This window comes from Sinohyriopsis cumingii, chromosome 16 (assembly GCF_028554795.1).
Source record: "Sinohyriopsis cumingii isolate HCF-2022 chromosome 16, ASM2855479v2, whole genome shotgun sequence".
Taxonomy (NCBI): domain Eukaryota; kingdom Metazoa; phylum Mollusca; class Bivalvia; order Unionida; family Unionidae; genus Sinohyriopsis; species Sinohyriopsis cumingii.
In genome coordinates this window covers 84856575-84872601 of record NC_142976.1, presented here as the reverse complement: position 1 = coordinate 84872601, position 16027 = coordinate 84856575, and the positions used below count along the sequence as shown (strand labels likewise).

At 35.9% G+C, this 16027-nt stretch overlaps 1 protein-coding gene across 2 annotated transcripts in view; it reads right to left on the bottom strand.

Annotated features, from left to right (window-relative positions):
• Nucleotides 1-10320: 10320 nt before the first annotated feature.
• The window catches only part of LOC149780933 (15-hydroxyprostaglandin dehydrogenase [NAD(+)]-like), a 101757-nt gene continuing 96050 nt past the window's right edge, over nucleotides 10321-16027 (bottom strand). For both annotated transcript variants that reach the window (XR_016415173.1, XM_089938036.1), the window contains exon 7: nucleotides 10321-13246. Coding sequence is in view for 1 of the 2 variants with exons in the window: in XM_089938036.1 (XP_089794162.1) it covers nucleotides 13123-13246 (124 nt within the window). In the remaining variant the exon portion in view is untranslated. The remainder of the gene's footprint in view (nucleotides 13247-16027) is intronic.

Below are 16027 nucleotides of genomic sequence, written 5' to 3'. Positions count from 1 at the left end.
GATTGGTTGGCTCTTGCACGATCAAACTCCCAGGAAATACTTGTGGTGTGAATGTGTATAAAATATATCCTTGCTGAGCCTGATTTGACTTTCCAAGATCTATTTGATAGCTACCATCGATTACGTCACAAACAAGACTGCGATCGTTGATGTTATATTAACGATTCCTGGTGAGACGTGACGTCCGTCATTTTGTTGACTGTTGTTATATCTAAGGATAGGCTCGGGTGGAGCTATTTTTTTCCACGCATCGAGTATTTTAGGAAAGAACTCATCAATGATTTCATTGAGTGATTTTTTTAGTTCATTCACGTTATATCCGGGGAATTTATAATTCGGTAGATCAGATTCTTTTACTCTATTTCAATCTAACCATCTTTTTGTTGAAGATCCTTCAGAAATTTTTGAATTAACCATCGCCTGAACTATTCGGTTGTTAAAATATTCCATGTCTGATATAAGCTGATTTAATATTTCCACACGCGTGACGATTTTTTCACGTGATGACGCTATGTCAAAAATATGTTCGTTAAAATATTGATTTAGTTGATTTAGTTGTTTTTCACATTCTACATCAATTTCCCGAAAATAATCATAAATATCAACTCGATCAATAAATGAATCTTGTTATTCTGATTTAAATCTCCAACCTTCAATATTATTATCGATTACAACTTCAAGAAATGTTGATTTTTTTAAACACATTTAAACCTCTCAGATATGATGATGATGGTTTAAATTCATGATATGATTGCCTATCCGTGACATAATCATATTTTTTCGGTTCTGGTGGTCCATGATGCTCTGGCGGAATTTCAGGCCAACCTAGCACGGATCTTATCGATGATTGATAAATATCAACGGCGTAATCAGGTGAATGTATTTCAATCGTTGCTGATAAAGTTGGCTCATGAACGTTAATTGATATTTTTGCTTCTTTTCCTGTTATTGATTTTATTCTACGTTGAAATTCTTCATTGATTTCCTCGACCTCATAACTGCCAGTTGGTATTCCAACAACGACCCAATCAGGTGTTCCATCGGGCTTGTTTTTATTAGCAAATACAAGCGAATTATTTGCTGGTGTTCCATTAAATGATTTTGATCTGATGTTTGGCCAGCTGTAATATACTCGTAACTGCGCTAGTGCAGTTTCATTTGCGCGAATCGCAGTTGGAAAATTAACACTAAATTCGGGATTAGTCGAGCTTACCGAGATCATCGTGGTCTTGTGCGGGTTGTGTTTGTCGCGATCTGCTGGACTAGCTCTGCTGATGTCATTATTAATACTCGTACCTTTAACAGCACTGTTATATATTTTAATCATTTCTGAAAACTCAAAATCAGAGATAATTCCATCACTGAGGCTTGCTGATAACAACGAAGATAACTTCGAGTATGCGACCGTCGCTGTGTGTAATTTTATTATGTAATCGGATAATTTTTCATTCATGCAGGTGCATATTTTTTTTTTTTTTGCTACGATATTAAGAACACCTGCAATTGTTCTTGTGGCTGAAATACAGATTGTTACGGCTACTGGTGCCATCATCGTCATTGTTGACAATATAACACCTGTTCCAGCAACAACAGCGAATACTGAATAAACAATCACGTCGACGATAACCAGTCGTCGACGATATCTTTTTACTTTGACCGTATATTGTTCGATGATATCTTTTAATTTTACTTGCCATTCACGCGCTTGATTATACCTGTATTGAGATGCATCGTCGATTGAGGTACTCATTATATTTTATGCAGTAACCAAATGAGGTGTTTCAGCTACAAATTCCAAACACCACCAGTAAGATGTTGTGGTTAATTTCTTATCCAGAAAACTTATCAGTTGAATGACGCCTTGAATACGTTGTAAATATCTCGAATTTTGCAGCACTGAACACAGATAGCCTGTACACGCCAGTGACTATTGCGGTATATTTAATAGTTTTATTCTGCGTTGACCATGCTGCAAATCCCGATGATACCGTGTATACGATGTTGGTAATATGCCCGGGAGTTATTCCAGGTGGAATTTTAATCAAACTAATTTTGTTCATGATCTCAGGAATCCCCGCTACGATGTCTTCGAGTGTTTTTTTAATCGTGTCGATGGTTAGTTTTGATATCAGATAGTTTTGCGTCAACGGTGGGTGAAGTACCAACAAATTCCTCTGCGGTTTCGTTAATTTTTCTAAAATTTCTACGGAGATTTGTGAACGCGTTTACGTGAACATCATACTCGGCCCGCAGCGTGGATAATTTACCATCTACGGTGCTGTAGTTGACGTCGACGTATTTTTTCCTTGATGCGTCTTCGTCGGATGTTGGATCCCTCAACACTACTTCCTTATTCCCGTTCATGCTGAGTTCTCCCCTCATTGTGTCGCCGCTATTTTTCACACGATTAGCAACGCTTCTTGCAATTTCATCTCTGATAGTTGTAAACGATATACTTGAATCCCTAATTTTTCCGCTGTCAGTAAACACAGGGATGTTATCCGTGACCGCACTGAGTACTCGTCGAACTATGTCATTCCATTTGATATTGCTGGTTTTTAAAACACCATATCGGTCCTGAAAAACAACAACTTCATTTCGGTCAACTCCAGCAAGATTCATAATATCGGCAAGTTCATCTTTAGTTGCGTACTTTGACAAATCGATGTCATCGGATTTTTTCTTACTTTTCTTACACGTAGAGGAAGATCTTCTTCCGTAAATATCAACCATTATGTAAGACCCTTGGTCTGTTTAAAACACCTTGCGCGCAACGAAGCGGTTACTTGTATAATCAAGCACAACTTTATGTGGCGGTTTGGATGATTTTGATATGGCGTTAAGTATATTAATTGCTTCACGGCCGCATATTGGCGGATCTATCATTGTTTGTGTTGGTAGCGTTGAATACCAAATTTTGTTATGAAGTGGCTCACATACTTGATAAATTCGACGGGTGGAGCTAACCCGTATGGATCAAAATAAACGATTCCACGTGGATCAATTGCGTATGATACCCAATGAGTACCGGGTCCTGAATTTGAGTCAAGATTAATAATACCCGTTTCAACGCTGTTTGATCGTTGTGGTAATTGATCTCACATGAAAACACCTCTAAAGGCAGATATTTTTAGTTGTTTAGCAGCATTAAGTAAATCAAAATTTGATGCTGGAACGTCTAACGTGTTCCTGGAAGCCTCAGACCTCTTCCCCAACGAGATCCTGGTAATCTTAGGCCGCGTCCCTTTTTTGTATCATTTTCCTATTGCTTTCTTTACAGCCATTCCAGCAGCTGTTCCAACAGCGCCTAACGCGGCTGCTTTTGCTACGACTGGAGCAGCAGCAGCTATTAATGCCGGAATGGCCACGAGAAGTGGAAAACTACCACCTGTTTTAACCATGTCCTTGATGGCACTCGGAGAAAGATGAAATTGTACTCCGGTTTTTTATTTCAGCGCTTTATTGAGATGTTTAACCTGGTTATTTGTCAACGATAATTTGTTTGGACCGCCACTCGAAATCTGATCTCGCTTTAGTGATATTTTTGTTCCGCATTTGTTGACGTTTTTTTTTTTTTGATATTTTGATTGTAATTTTTTCACCTGACCGGGAGTCAGAGTGACATTAACGTGATTGTATGGCATTTTTTATATTAATATCTTTTTCTAAATAACACGATTAAAGATTTTCCACTGGTGCATCAATGACTCTCATTCGACCAGTACCACCTTCAAGTAACATGGCTTTGTCACTAAGTATGACCGCGATTGCTCTGTAAGCACCATAAATAACTGGTGGACCAGCTACGGCAACAGGAAGTTGTGTTACCTGAGCTCGAAAGTGTATATCAACGACAGATTGTTTTGATAGATCAAGATGCTCCAGCGAAAAATGATAGGATACAAAGTTTTGAAATCATGTTGTGACATCTGCAAACCGGTATCCACATTTTGATCACGTCCCATGAATGACATCAAACGATGATATACACGTCCCATATGATTTTGTCCATAATTTAACGTTATATTTTCGGATGGTTCTTGTTGTCCGTTTATCTGTAAAGAAACCTCAGTAACGCCTAAATTGTCAAATATCATATGTGAACGTTCCTGACTACCTATCCGATTATTATTTTGCAGCGCAATAAAAATATGTCGCGGTGCAGAAACGCCTTGTTGTGATGCTATATGCCATGTAAACTGACCATTAGCGTTACTTTGTATACTATCCGTGCTTGTTGTTAACCATGACAACAGGGATTTACCACCTGTGTCCATGAAAGAAAGTAATTTTTGTTCTTCTGCGATCGTTGGAGTCATTACCGGCATCCACAAGGAAAATTTTGTTAATACAACTTTACCAGCATCACCAGCAGGTCTCCACAGAGCATCGTTATCATCACCCTTTCTTGCAAAAACAACCGTGTGTCTAGTTCCAAAAATAACTTCTCAAACATTCCTACAAAATCCAAAAATATGCGATAGTGGAATTGTACATGAAAAACTTCTCTTGGTTCCTAGCAACATATTTTTACGCGTTGCAAATCCCAAGTTAAAATCTGGATTAGAACCATGAACCACCGGTGCCACATCAGCATCATCGGCAGCGGCAGTGTGTTTTTTCGGTCGTTTTATATTATATGGACTATCATCGGGGTCATCAGAATTATCTTTTACAAACATCATCATGGGACCTGCTGATCTTGTATAATCATCAGAATATATTGCTGATCCTATTATTGTTGTAGCAACGTCGACATCTTTCTGAATCGATTCAATATTTTTTCCATCAATCATATAAGTGGCGCTATCAAACAGTGCCATAATACCATTATTGACAAAACCAACTTTTGCTACATCTTTGTAATCATTATTATTCGTTTTTACAATTGTACCTTCTACCTCAGTAAAAGCCTCAGCGGGTAAAAAGTATCTCCTTGTATCATGAACTTGAAGCTCAGTTCTTCCACGTTGATCTGGTAATCGTGTGTCATAAGAATAAAACTGATAATCGCGTACAGTCTCATCTTTAAGGACAGGTGCTTCCATGTCAAATGCTGTGTCGGACATGCGCTTGAACATTTTATTGTAATTATTTTCGTCTAACACATTGATTACCGCGTTCGGGAAATTCCACTTCGGGAAGTTCCACTTCCGGATATTAAACTTGAGATATTATTCCCTGGTTCACAGAGTCCCTGATCTGCTAGTTCTGCTAGTTTTGATTTGCAGCTTGATTTATTATTTTACTGACATCTGCGGGCATCACTTCAGTACTCGGTAATTTTACTGGTTGTCGTTTTCGTCTTATTAATCGTGCTAGACTATCTTTGATCGCCGAGAACGCCTTACCAGCAACATTGATAATTGCACCAGGAGCTTTTTCACGAACAACATCGATAGCTTTCATCGATAATTGTTTTGCAACAGGCGCTACTTTTGGGGCTATCCTTGTAAATAATCCCCGTACAACATCACCAAGTCCATCTCCGTAAATTGCTCCGTAGACTGGTAGTCGTGAGTTTACTCCTCTGACCGGTACAGTCTGTGATAATTATTGTGTATGATCATCTTACCTTATTTATCATTTATCTAATCGCGGTGACTAATCATCAACGAGCTCATCGATAAGTTCTCGGTAAACGCCGATATCCATGATGCCGCCGCGAAACAATCGTTGACAAATATCAGCTGCTTCATAATTATTTCTGGTGAGTTAATACCAGTTCGTTTTCCCGCTATAAAGAACCTCTAACCGTGACACGTCATGGAGAATATTATCAGGACAAATAATATTACCTCCGAAACCACTACCAGTAACACCTGGTGCATCGTGAAATTCTTCTTCTGGAGATTGTGATCGAGGAGGTTGTTTTTGTTGAGGAGGTTGATGTTTCCTTTGTTGCTGCGGTGGTGGTGTTTGTGGTTTTTGCTGTGATAGAGGAGATTGTTTTTTCTGTTGCGGTGAGGAAGATTGTGTTGTTTTTAACGGTGTTGACAGATCTGCGGTTATAACAGGACTTGCAACAGTTCTTGCTTTAACATCTTCTTTAAATTGTGTAAATTCGTCGTCATACTTTGCCGTGACCCGCTGAATATCTTTATGCATAGCAAACACCAACCATTCCCACTTATCATAAGTCAATGCTGGTGAACCCGGTTCCAGGTAATTGTCACGATTAACATATTCACCTACAAGATCAACCGCGTTATCGTAATTTTTCAACTTGATATTTCTTGCCATATCTTCCCTGATTTTTGCTTTACCACGTTGGTATTTCGGCGGAGCTTCGGCTTCAAGTGACGTTTCTGGTGCATCTATGAAAACTTCTCCAGGCGGTCTTGTTGTAACTTCCCTGATAACAGTGGCCGCCCTAGCGGCTGCTTCAGTGGATCTTTCAGCTGCGGCTGCTAGCCGCCTTGTTGCAAATTTTGTTGTTGAGCAGTACGCGCTACCAATGTAGTAACAGGTCTAAATAACTTTTTAGTGTCTTCTTCATACTCAATTTGTGCTTCCTGCTGCGCTTGTAGGCTTTCTCTAAATCAATCTCTAACAGGGAGATATTTCTTAATTGCTTTTAGTCGCTCTCGGGCTATCCTTGCAGTATGAGATTCCGGATGTACCATTTTATTATAACAATAATTTTTTTAATTAATAGCAGCAGGGAGGGCGCGACCTCAAGTTGACGTAATTGCGTAAAGCGCGTGCATAATAAACTAGAAAAAATCACCAACGACATTGGAGTAATATTAATTAGAAATTCCATAGAGACTATCTCAGTAAAAATGTCGACGCTTTTTAAAAATTTTGTCGACGCTTTTTATTTTTCGATCATTTGTAGGAAGGCTTATTTTCGACATTTGGACGCTCCTACAGAAAGGTGGGTTCGCCTTCCCTGCTGCTGATTAAGTGGTTAGTGTTAAGACTGGTCGGCCTGGTGTCAGGCTGATGTGACTGTGGGAGATGCTACATGTCTGCGGCATGATGCCCCAGTGCTAGACATCACTATAAACTGCCACACTGCAAAAACTGAAGCGATATGACTGAAATATTGTTAAAGCTACGTTAAAGATCCAGATCACACACACAGAGAGAGAATGCAGTCATCTTTGAATCACGTCATTAAAGTTCGCGCATCTTTACTACTGAATTTGTATCAGAAGAAATGTGTTCGATAGCTTGATAATTAATGAATTTCTTTTGCACATATATTTTTTTATGCACGTTGTCAGGTAATAACCTGTATACTCAACACAAATATTTTGTATTTCCTTTTAATTTTTGAAGGTTTAGCAAGATAGCAAGATTATTACTTTGATAAATAATGAAAACACAACAGTGCTACATATATCTGTGATTCTGTTAAGGAGCAACTGTATACATAACTGCTCGAAGCATAAAGATCCTAAATGTAATAGTTTTCAAATATTAAACAAACCTAGTCCATGATTTATTAAAATTACTTGGTATACTGATACATAAAGTCAAATATAAAATCATCCCTCCCATCCCCACCCACTCCCAATTTGGAAACATGTACTTGTAACTTGATTTATTTACTGCTAAATACAAAGACATCTCAAAATGGTTCAACGCATAGTTGCTTTGATTCTTATTGTATCATGAGATTATTGATCATTTAAATTCGATTTTTATGAGCTACTTTAAATACATGTACTCTGTAAATGCAAATGAGGTTAATTTATCTTTGATGAAAATAGGTAGAATAATAGGATACATCTTGATTCAAGACGTATACAGATTATATTAGCATGTTTCCAATGAAACAACGTTATAATACTTACTGGAAAGACAATCCGATACCGCAGTCCTTGTTGCAAAATTCTAAGTCATTGTTACGTATTATGAAGATTTGTAATAACTTTTTAACAAGTGATAAATACTTGATTTCAATAACCGCGTTCTCATAACTATAATATGATAAAGATTAGGGTAACGTTTCATCAGTAAGTCTTCTTACTTGATGCAAACCCTGATCCCAGGATGTGCGTAACAAAATTATGTTCGTGAATAAGAAGTAAAAAGAAAATATCTCTGATAAGTCAAACCCTGTTTGACTCAAGTGGCATTAATGAATTGACAACATAATATCACAGCTTTGTTGCTCAATGCTAAATCATTGCTACATATTACATAGAGATGCAATAACTGCATAACACATATTATAAATTTCATTCCATGATATGTGTTCTTATAAATATATTTTGATAAGATACTAGTCTTGTTTTATCAGTATGAAAATGTAATACGTTCGATGCTATGTTTGAAAACAACACACACAAAAAACAGATTAATCCTTGACATTTTCCCACTTGCAATACAAGTCGTTGATCCACTAGTTCTGAATTATAAAACTATGAAATTCAAGCTTTGACAAATTTGCAATAGTGACAGGGCTTCACCTGGAAGCAGTTTATTATAGCCATCAAGAAATTCGTTTTTCGTTGTGTTTTGCATCGATTAATTTCTTTGGCCACATTTTTCCAAGTCCGACATGTCGTGAATGACAATAATTTCATTTTTGGATCTAAATTGTATGCTAAATTACTATGTAAATCTTTTCACTGTCGTTTTTTTTTTTACCTTTAAGAAGTGTGGAGCTATAAATGTTTGGAAGTAACAAAAAGTACAATACAAGGTGCGTAAATTGTACCTTAATGTCTTACCCTCAATAAAAAGGTCCTATGCAGTAGGATCGATTCTCATGATGTGTTACATATTATACAAGGTGTATTATTAAAATGTGGCTACGTTTAACTCACATGGTTCAAAAAAAGGTATTCCTGTAATTGTTATATCATGTTAAAGTATCATAACGAAAATAATCGTGTTACATTTACAATACATGTAAAGAAATTACTATATTCATATTGGTCTGGTTTCGTTTGGATCAAGCCAAGTGTTGGAAATATGATTTTGTTTGTTCATAAACATATTTCAACACAGAGTTAAGAAATTTATGTTACAAAAAATGGTATAGTGAAGCTGTGGGTTCAACTGAGACGGGATTAAATAAGTATTAAACCTTTGTTAAAGCATGACTAGTTTATACCTACAAGACAACCAATAAAAGTAAGAAATACTATTCTTACTTTTCTATGTTTCAGTTATAATATACGGTCAGATGCATGTCAACATCATGGTTTGGATATATCTGATAGAATCTGCCCATATTTTGCAAAGAATGGCTTAAAACTTTTACACGATTAGCATCGTTTTCTTTTCGTATGCAGTGCATACGAGATTGATTAAGTAATAGATTGCATAATAACAGATCATTCATAACTTTTTTATCTTATGTCCACTGTTATCCATAGTACCATGGCTAGTCCGTACTATACCTTCATAAGAATAGAAAGCTTAGGATGTGTGTGTGTGTGTAGTTATATTACCTGTTGTTTGTGCGCTATATTAAAACATATTATATAACAATATAACATATTGTATTGTATTGCATTGCATTGCAATGTATTGTATTGTATTGTATATTTAATTGGCATAGTTTCTTAGTGTTTTTTATTTCATTATTATGTTATGTTGACCTTGTCCAAATCAAATTCATTTTCTACATTATAAAATCGTAAACAACCAATATATAGTAAATATTTTCTCTATGAGTATGAATTTAATATTATGATTATAATTAACAGAAGCAAACATGTTGATCTTGGTCTGAGTCTAGGACATCGTGTTTTCAATGTTCTTTATTACAATTTTAGTAATAGGCCTTCTAATTATATCCAATATTTTATTATGTTTTCTCTGTTCTTTAATATAATTTTAGTAATATGTCTTTTAATTATTTCTAATATTTTATCTTGTTAACATTTGGAATATAACAGAATGAAATATTCTATTAGGTAATAGTATTTTTAGAAACTGTTAATTGTGATCTGAGGTCAATAGGAGGACTACATAATCTTATTTTCCTAGAAGTTATTTATCCGTGCTTTAAGATCTGAGCAAACTCAGTTGCATTCTTGTTGTATCCAGTATTTGATTTGTTTTGGAAATTATTTATTCAGCTATTTAATTCAAGTGACTATTCTCTGGAAATACAAAATGCTCACAAATAATATTCCTGAGAATAGAGACGTGGATTGATAGTGTAATTCATATAAGGATATATTCTTGATTATATTATTGTAATTCAACAAATGAGTGTCGGAACATCACTACGACACTGCAACAACGGGCACATCAACACTTATAATATTTTGAAACTTGCAAATCTTGATAGACGAATGGAAGGAAGCATACCATTACTTTTCAACCCAAAGAGCTAAGAGCAACCAAAACTTTTGAATTTAACAAGTTTATTCTCCATTTTGTTCCCAACTATAATGAACATAATACATGATGATGTACTATCCATGTTCTGTTTCTAAATACTAATTTCTAAACTTGTTGATAAAAAATGCAAAATCTGTTCATTTCACAGACAATTTTTACCATGTAAAAAGAGTACAATTATAACTATAAATATGCCTTGAATACGTATATAGGTTTCCAAGAACTCTAGTTGATAATATACATATAGAAACTTTTACACATAATGAGTATACAATCAACTCAAATATAATACTGTATAGTAAATTATATGGCCAACAAATGAAATGAAATGCTAAATTTAAACGGGAAACGATTTAACGATTTTCAAGAAATATATTTGTCCGTGTGATTTGTATTTCTACATTAAAAACTATCTAAAATAAACTAGAAAGTTACTGAGACACATAACTGAGCAGTGATTAAAAACAGTGTATGGTTTTCTGAAAGAAGATGTGATTATATTATTTATGAGCTAATTAAATACATTGAAAACACACCATACAATACCATTTAAAACTGAAAAGTTATTTTGTATTATTTTTCATGTCTGACAATATTGCTGATATTATTTTAAAAGACAAGATAATTACAGTCTCAAATTAAGGAGAAAGTGCATGAATTTTAGTGAAACAGGGCCCTGGTCATATAAGGCAGAGAAACAGGGAACTGATCATACACAGATGGGAAATAGAGGCTTAATCATATAAAGCTGGGAAACAGGAAATTGATCACACAAGGATGGGAAACAGGGGCCTGGTCATATAAGGCTGGGAAACAGGGAATTGATCACATGATAATGGGAAACAGGGGCCTGGTCATATAAGGCTGGGAAACGGAATTAATCATACATGGGAAACAGGGGCCAAATCATAAAAGGCTGGGAAACATGGAATTGATCATACAAGGATGGAAAATAATGGCCTAATCATATAAGGCTAGGAAAGAGGGAACCGGGCATATAAGACTGTTTGATTGATGTTCAATGCACATCAACACATGAAATGGGAAATCTTGAGTCTTTAAAATATAGTTTATGAGTGTACGTGACTTTAACTGCCCTGAGTATAAGCCATGTGCGATGTTTTGTTGTTGCCTTTTATATGTGTCCTTCCCCTATGGGTATAAACGGCCGATTTTATTTTGTAATGCCCTGAAGAATACCCATATACTTTACGTTTGGCTTGATATGTGTGATAATATTTAAGTCATCGATACTGAAAAATCGGAATCATACGTGTTGTTTGAGTATTATTCATTTAACATATGTTCTTCGTAATTGATCATATGCATAATAAGCAATTTACAGATCTACTTAACTCTGAAGATGTGATTGGTCTCATATTAATTCTTACGGCATGGAAGCTTGTAAACACAAAATAAATTATTGTTAATTGGTTCATGAAATAAAATATGTTACGCGGTTAAAACAATTACCTTAATATGAATGAGATGTTAGGCTTAGAGCGAGCGGTTGGGTTAGCACAAACAATTAATACGTTAATTGATTAATAAATTACAAAATTAAATTACCTTTATTCCACCGATACTTGCTACGTAAATCCTGCAGGTTGCAGGCATATTCAAATGTATTTTTAAAAAATGCTTAAATTCAGGCCGTTGGTACATTATTACATTAGAAACTACTGGCCACTGCATGCACATCAACACATTCAACGTTGGAAATTATTTGGAATATCACTAATGTTTATTCCAAACTTTATTAATTAGGGCTTGTGTTAGTAATTCCATCATTATTTGGGATTTAATTCGCAATACCTTAAGTTATTTTTACATTTTCATTTTGTGTTGTAAGGAAATATTTTATTTGCTGAATTTTACAAAACATGTTGCTTTTCACTCTTACTATTACCTATTTTAAGACCATAGAGTCGTAACAGAAAGTAATGTTACAATTCATTTAACAGAAGATTTCATTTTTTATTACTGAAACTTGATGCAAACAAAATACTGAACTTAACGACGGCCTGTCCGTGTGCTGTCTCATGATTGAATATGATTTAATATTCTTTTAAACGCCGAAGTAAAACATGTTGCACTTTTGTAATGTTTACATTTTCAAACGGTGCATATTTGTTGGATAATACATTTGCTTCAGACCGCTCCGGCTGCCTAAGTAGTTAAAGTGTCTGCCTCAGATGCGGGAGGTCGCGGGTTCAAACCCCGGCCGTGTCATGACAAAGACTTATAAAAATGGTACTAACAGCTGCCTCGCTTGGCAATCAGCATAAAGAGGTTAGCGTAATGTCACTCGATGGGACACCATGCTACATGTATGCGGCAATATGCTCCAGTGCTAGACATCACTATAAAGTGCCGCACTGCAGACACCGTAGCGATATGACTGACACTTTTTTTAAAGCTACTTTAAAAATCCAAATCACACACACACACACACAAACACTGACACGCACACTAATATATGCTTCAGTCGATTACAAGTGTATACAAGGTCGAGAATGTGCAAAGGTGATGAAATTAATTAATACGAAGCGATAAAGCAGATCCAGTGTACTATTTCTTCAAACTATGGTGATCCGGAATCGGACAACGGTATTAGGATTTTACAAATGTCGATATCAGGTTGTCGTAAACTGATTAGTAGTAGCTGTAGCTATGTAACGTTTATATGTATTTAATAAAATATAATAATAAAAATCTAGCTAACAATGAAATGAACTTGGTCATCATAACTTATTCTAGTACGAATAATCCCTGCACTGAAACATGTGTCACGTGTGAAGTCCGTTCTCAGACTGGCACCAACTGTAATGTGCAGAACTCTTCACCACCGTGTTTGGATACCTTCAGAATGGCCCCGTTACGCTCGTTGTCCTTCAATAGTGTCATTAGAGCGTCGGCGACGGTTTCAGGACTGAAAATATTTCATACGATAAGTACTGTTGAATAATAGGTGCAGCATGTTGTCACAGGGTAAATGGGGAATAATTCATTTAATAATGGGGAATAAGTCATGGGGAATAACGTTCATAACAAGCCATACACCCTGCAGAGTAAATCGACATGTAATTAATTGTATTACCTCATAAACGCTGCATAAACTGATTTAGTAATATAATAGTACATAAGAATCTCTTTCCTGACATCGTCTGTTACGCACATTACTGTTTTACAAAGCAAGCTATATAAAGCATTTATCTTCCATGGACAAAAAAAAAATCTAGTCGTTATGGACCGCGGTAGGGGTGAGCGGATGATTTCCACCAATGGGAAATATGAAGTAACTGATTACTATATATAACAAAATCACTTCATATATTTTTTATCAGCAATTAGATATTTGCATTTTAGCTCGTACAGCAAAGAAAGTCCGCCAGTTCTTTGACCCAGTTGTGTACTGCCCACTCGTCATGTGATTTATTTAAACCCCACTTGCAAGCCACGTGACTTGGTTACGACCATATTTGAGCTCTTACATTTCGCAGTAGCAATTTTTAACCGAAGCACTATATCGGATTGGACGTAAATTGAAATATCAAGGTTGCCCCGGGGCAATCAGCATTCAAATGTGGTTGCCCAGCACATTACTTTGGTGTGCCTCGTAAATTACCACGGTTGTCCCAAGATTAGTGTACTAAATTAAATTATACAACGTTTAACACACACGCGCGCGCGCGCAAACAAATGTAAATGTGCATTTGTGCAAATGTATTCAGTCATTTTGTGCATGAATGTATGATTGCACCGGTTTGCATCGATGACTGAAGTAGAAATCCTCACAATTAAGATTATTATTTCACTGTGATTGATTTGAATTTTTATCTAAACTTCGTTGGAATAAAACAAATAATATCTATAAAATGGTGTCATGACCTCGTAATAAAAAATCCAGCGTGAGCATTTACAAAAATAATTTGAGACCTTAAATTGTAAAAAAAATAATATACAAAAAGCATTACAGTATCACAAGTTAAAAATTCCTAGTATACCTACCGGTCTTACTTATGAATTGATCATCAAATTGCAAATGAAGATATGCTATAAGTTCACACGGTAATTTATTGGAAATCTTGAATGTAATCATAATAAGGATGACAAAATAAGTTTATTCTTGTTGTACACAATAATCATCAATCAGAGCCGTCAAATGTTTGCGCCTAGCGTAGAGGCATCCCGAGCGAGCTTCGCTATCTGTGAAATGGCGCCACCTACTTTTGGTTGCCTCTCCGCATCACTTACGAGGGCTCTGCTTATCATCTGTCCTGCTAATGGAAAGTGTCACTCAAGACCACTACACTGAAGTCATCAAATAAAATATAACTCTGACAAGAAACTTATCCAGAATTATGGTTATCAGAGATTAAACCGTTATAGTTCAAGTTAGTTAGTATTAAATTAAGCACTGTGCCTGAATTATGTTTCTTTATATTGTAGCCATTATCAGGTAATGCCACAAGCCAATATGGTATGTAACAATAATCGTCATCGTTCATTAAGAAGTGCTGTATTAGATCATAGATAAATTGTGTCAAACCGAAGATAAAATAAATCGCTACTATACGTTATTGTGCAGACAAAGACGTGCATTCACGGGTGTTGTTACATTAAGGATTTACCCTGGGGGTGTGGGTTGGCAAAAGTGGGTGGTTACTTGAAGAGATAATAAGTAGCAGAGCCCTGCGGGCCAGTGTAGCCCCATACCAATATAAATCACCCAAATCTCAGTTACGGATGATATGGAGATCATTCGGACATACTGATGTAGGTACCACGAGAAACAGTTTAACCATGAGTTCACCTATCACATAATCAAAGGAGTTCCATTTTCGAGCGTGTCTTGTTTTCCGTAGCTTTACAGAACCTCGGATACCCCATTCACCAGAAAATGTTTATCTGCGTTTACACAACTGTATCTTGCGCAATTGTTAATCCAATACAACAAACATTGTCCGGTCTCTAAACAATGAGGTAACTGTAGTCGTTAATCCTATACAATAAATTTAGTCCTGTCTGTAAGCTATTTGGTAAGTGCATACCTTATACAGGGCAATTTTACCGGTTGACTGCACATATCTGCAACAACAATCGTGAATGGTCCAGTAAGGAAGCATACTATTAAATCCCAGGTAATCTGGGTCAATCCGACGATAAATAATTCTCTACCATATATAAGAATGTTGACAAAGGACAAACATTCGCAAGTCCTATTAGTTTAAGGACTCAGCCCAAAAGTTTAAAAGTACTAAGCGTGATTACTTAATCTGACCACGAGTGACCGACATCTGTTGATAATTATTGCCTCTTACCCATAAAAATCACCCACCACTCAACTACTGAATATAGAGATAATTCGGGCCCACTGCTTTAGGTGAGCTAAAGAGCCAGATTAGCAACGAAACGTTTGTCGCTAGAAAATAGATACAATGTCATTATAATATTTAGCAATATCATTAATAATTATAGCTCAGTTACAAAACTGGGCTTTCACTGTGAGCAACTGTATGTATGTATGTATGTATGTATGACTAGAACGGAATGTGTTAATTTGAGCATAATTTATGTTCCTGATAAACTGCATAATTTGTGTCAGCTGGTATACATTGATCACTGTATCTACGCGCAAAAAAATATTAGTTATACTGGTGAAATCTGAGTGCACACTTGGTAGGTAGTTTTGATTTGTACTTCTGGAGAT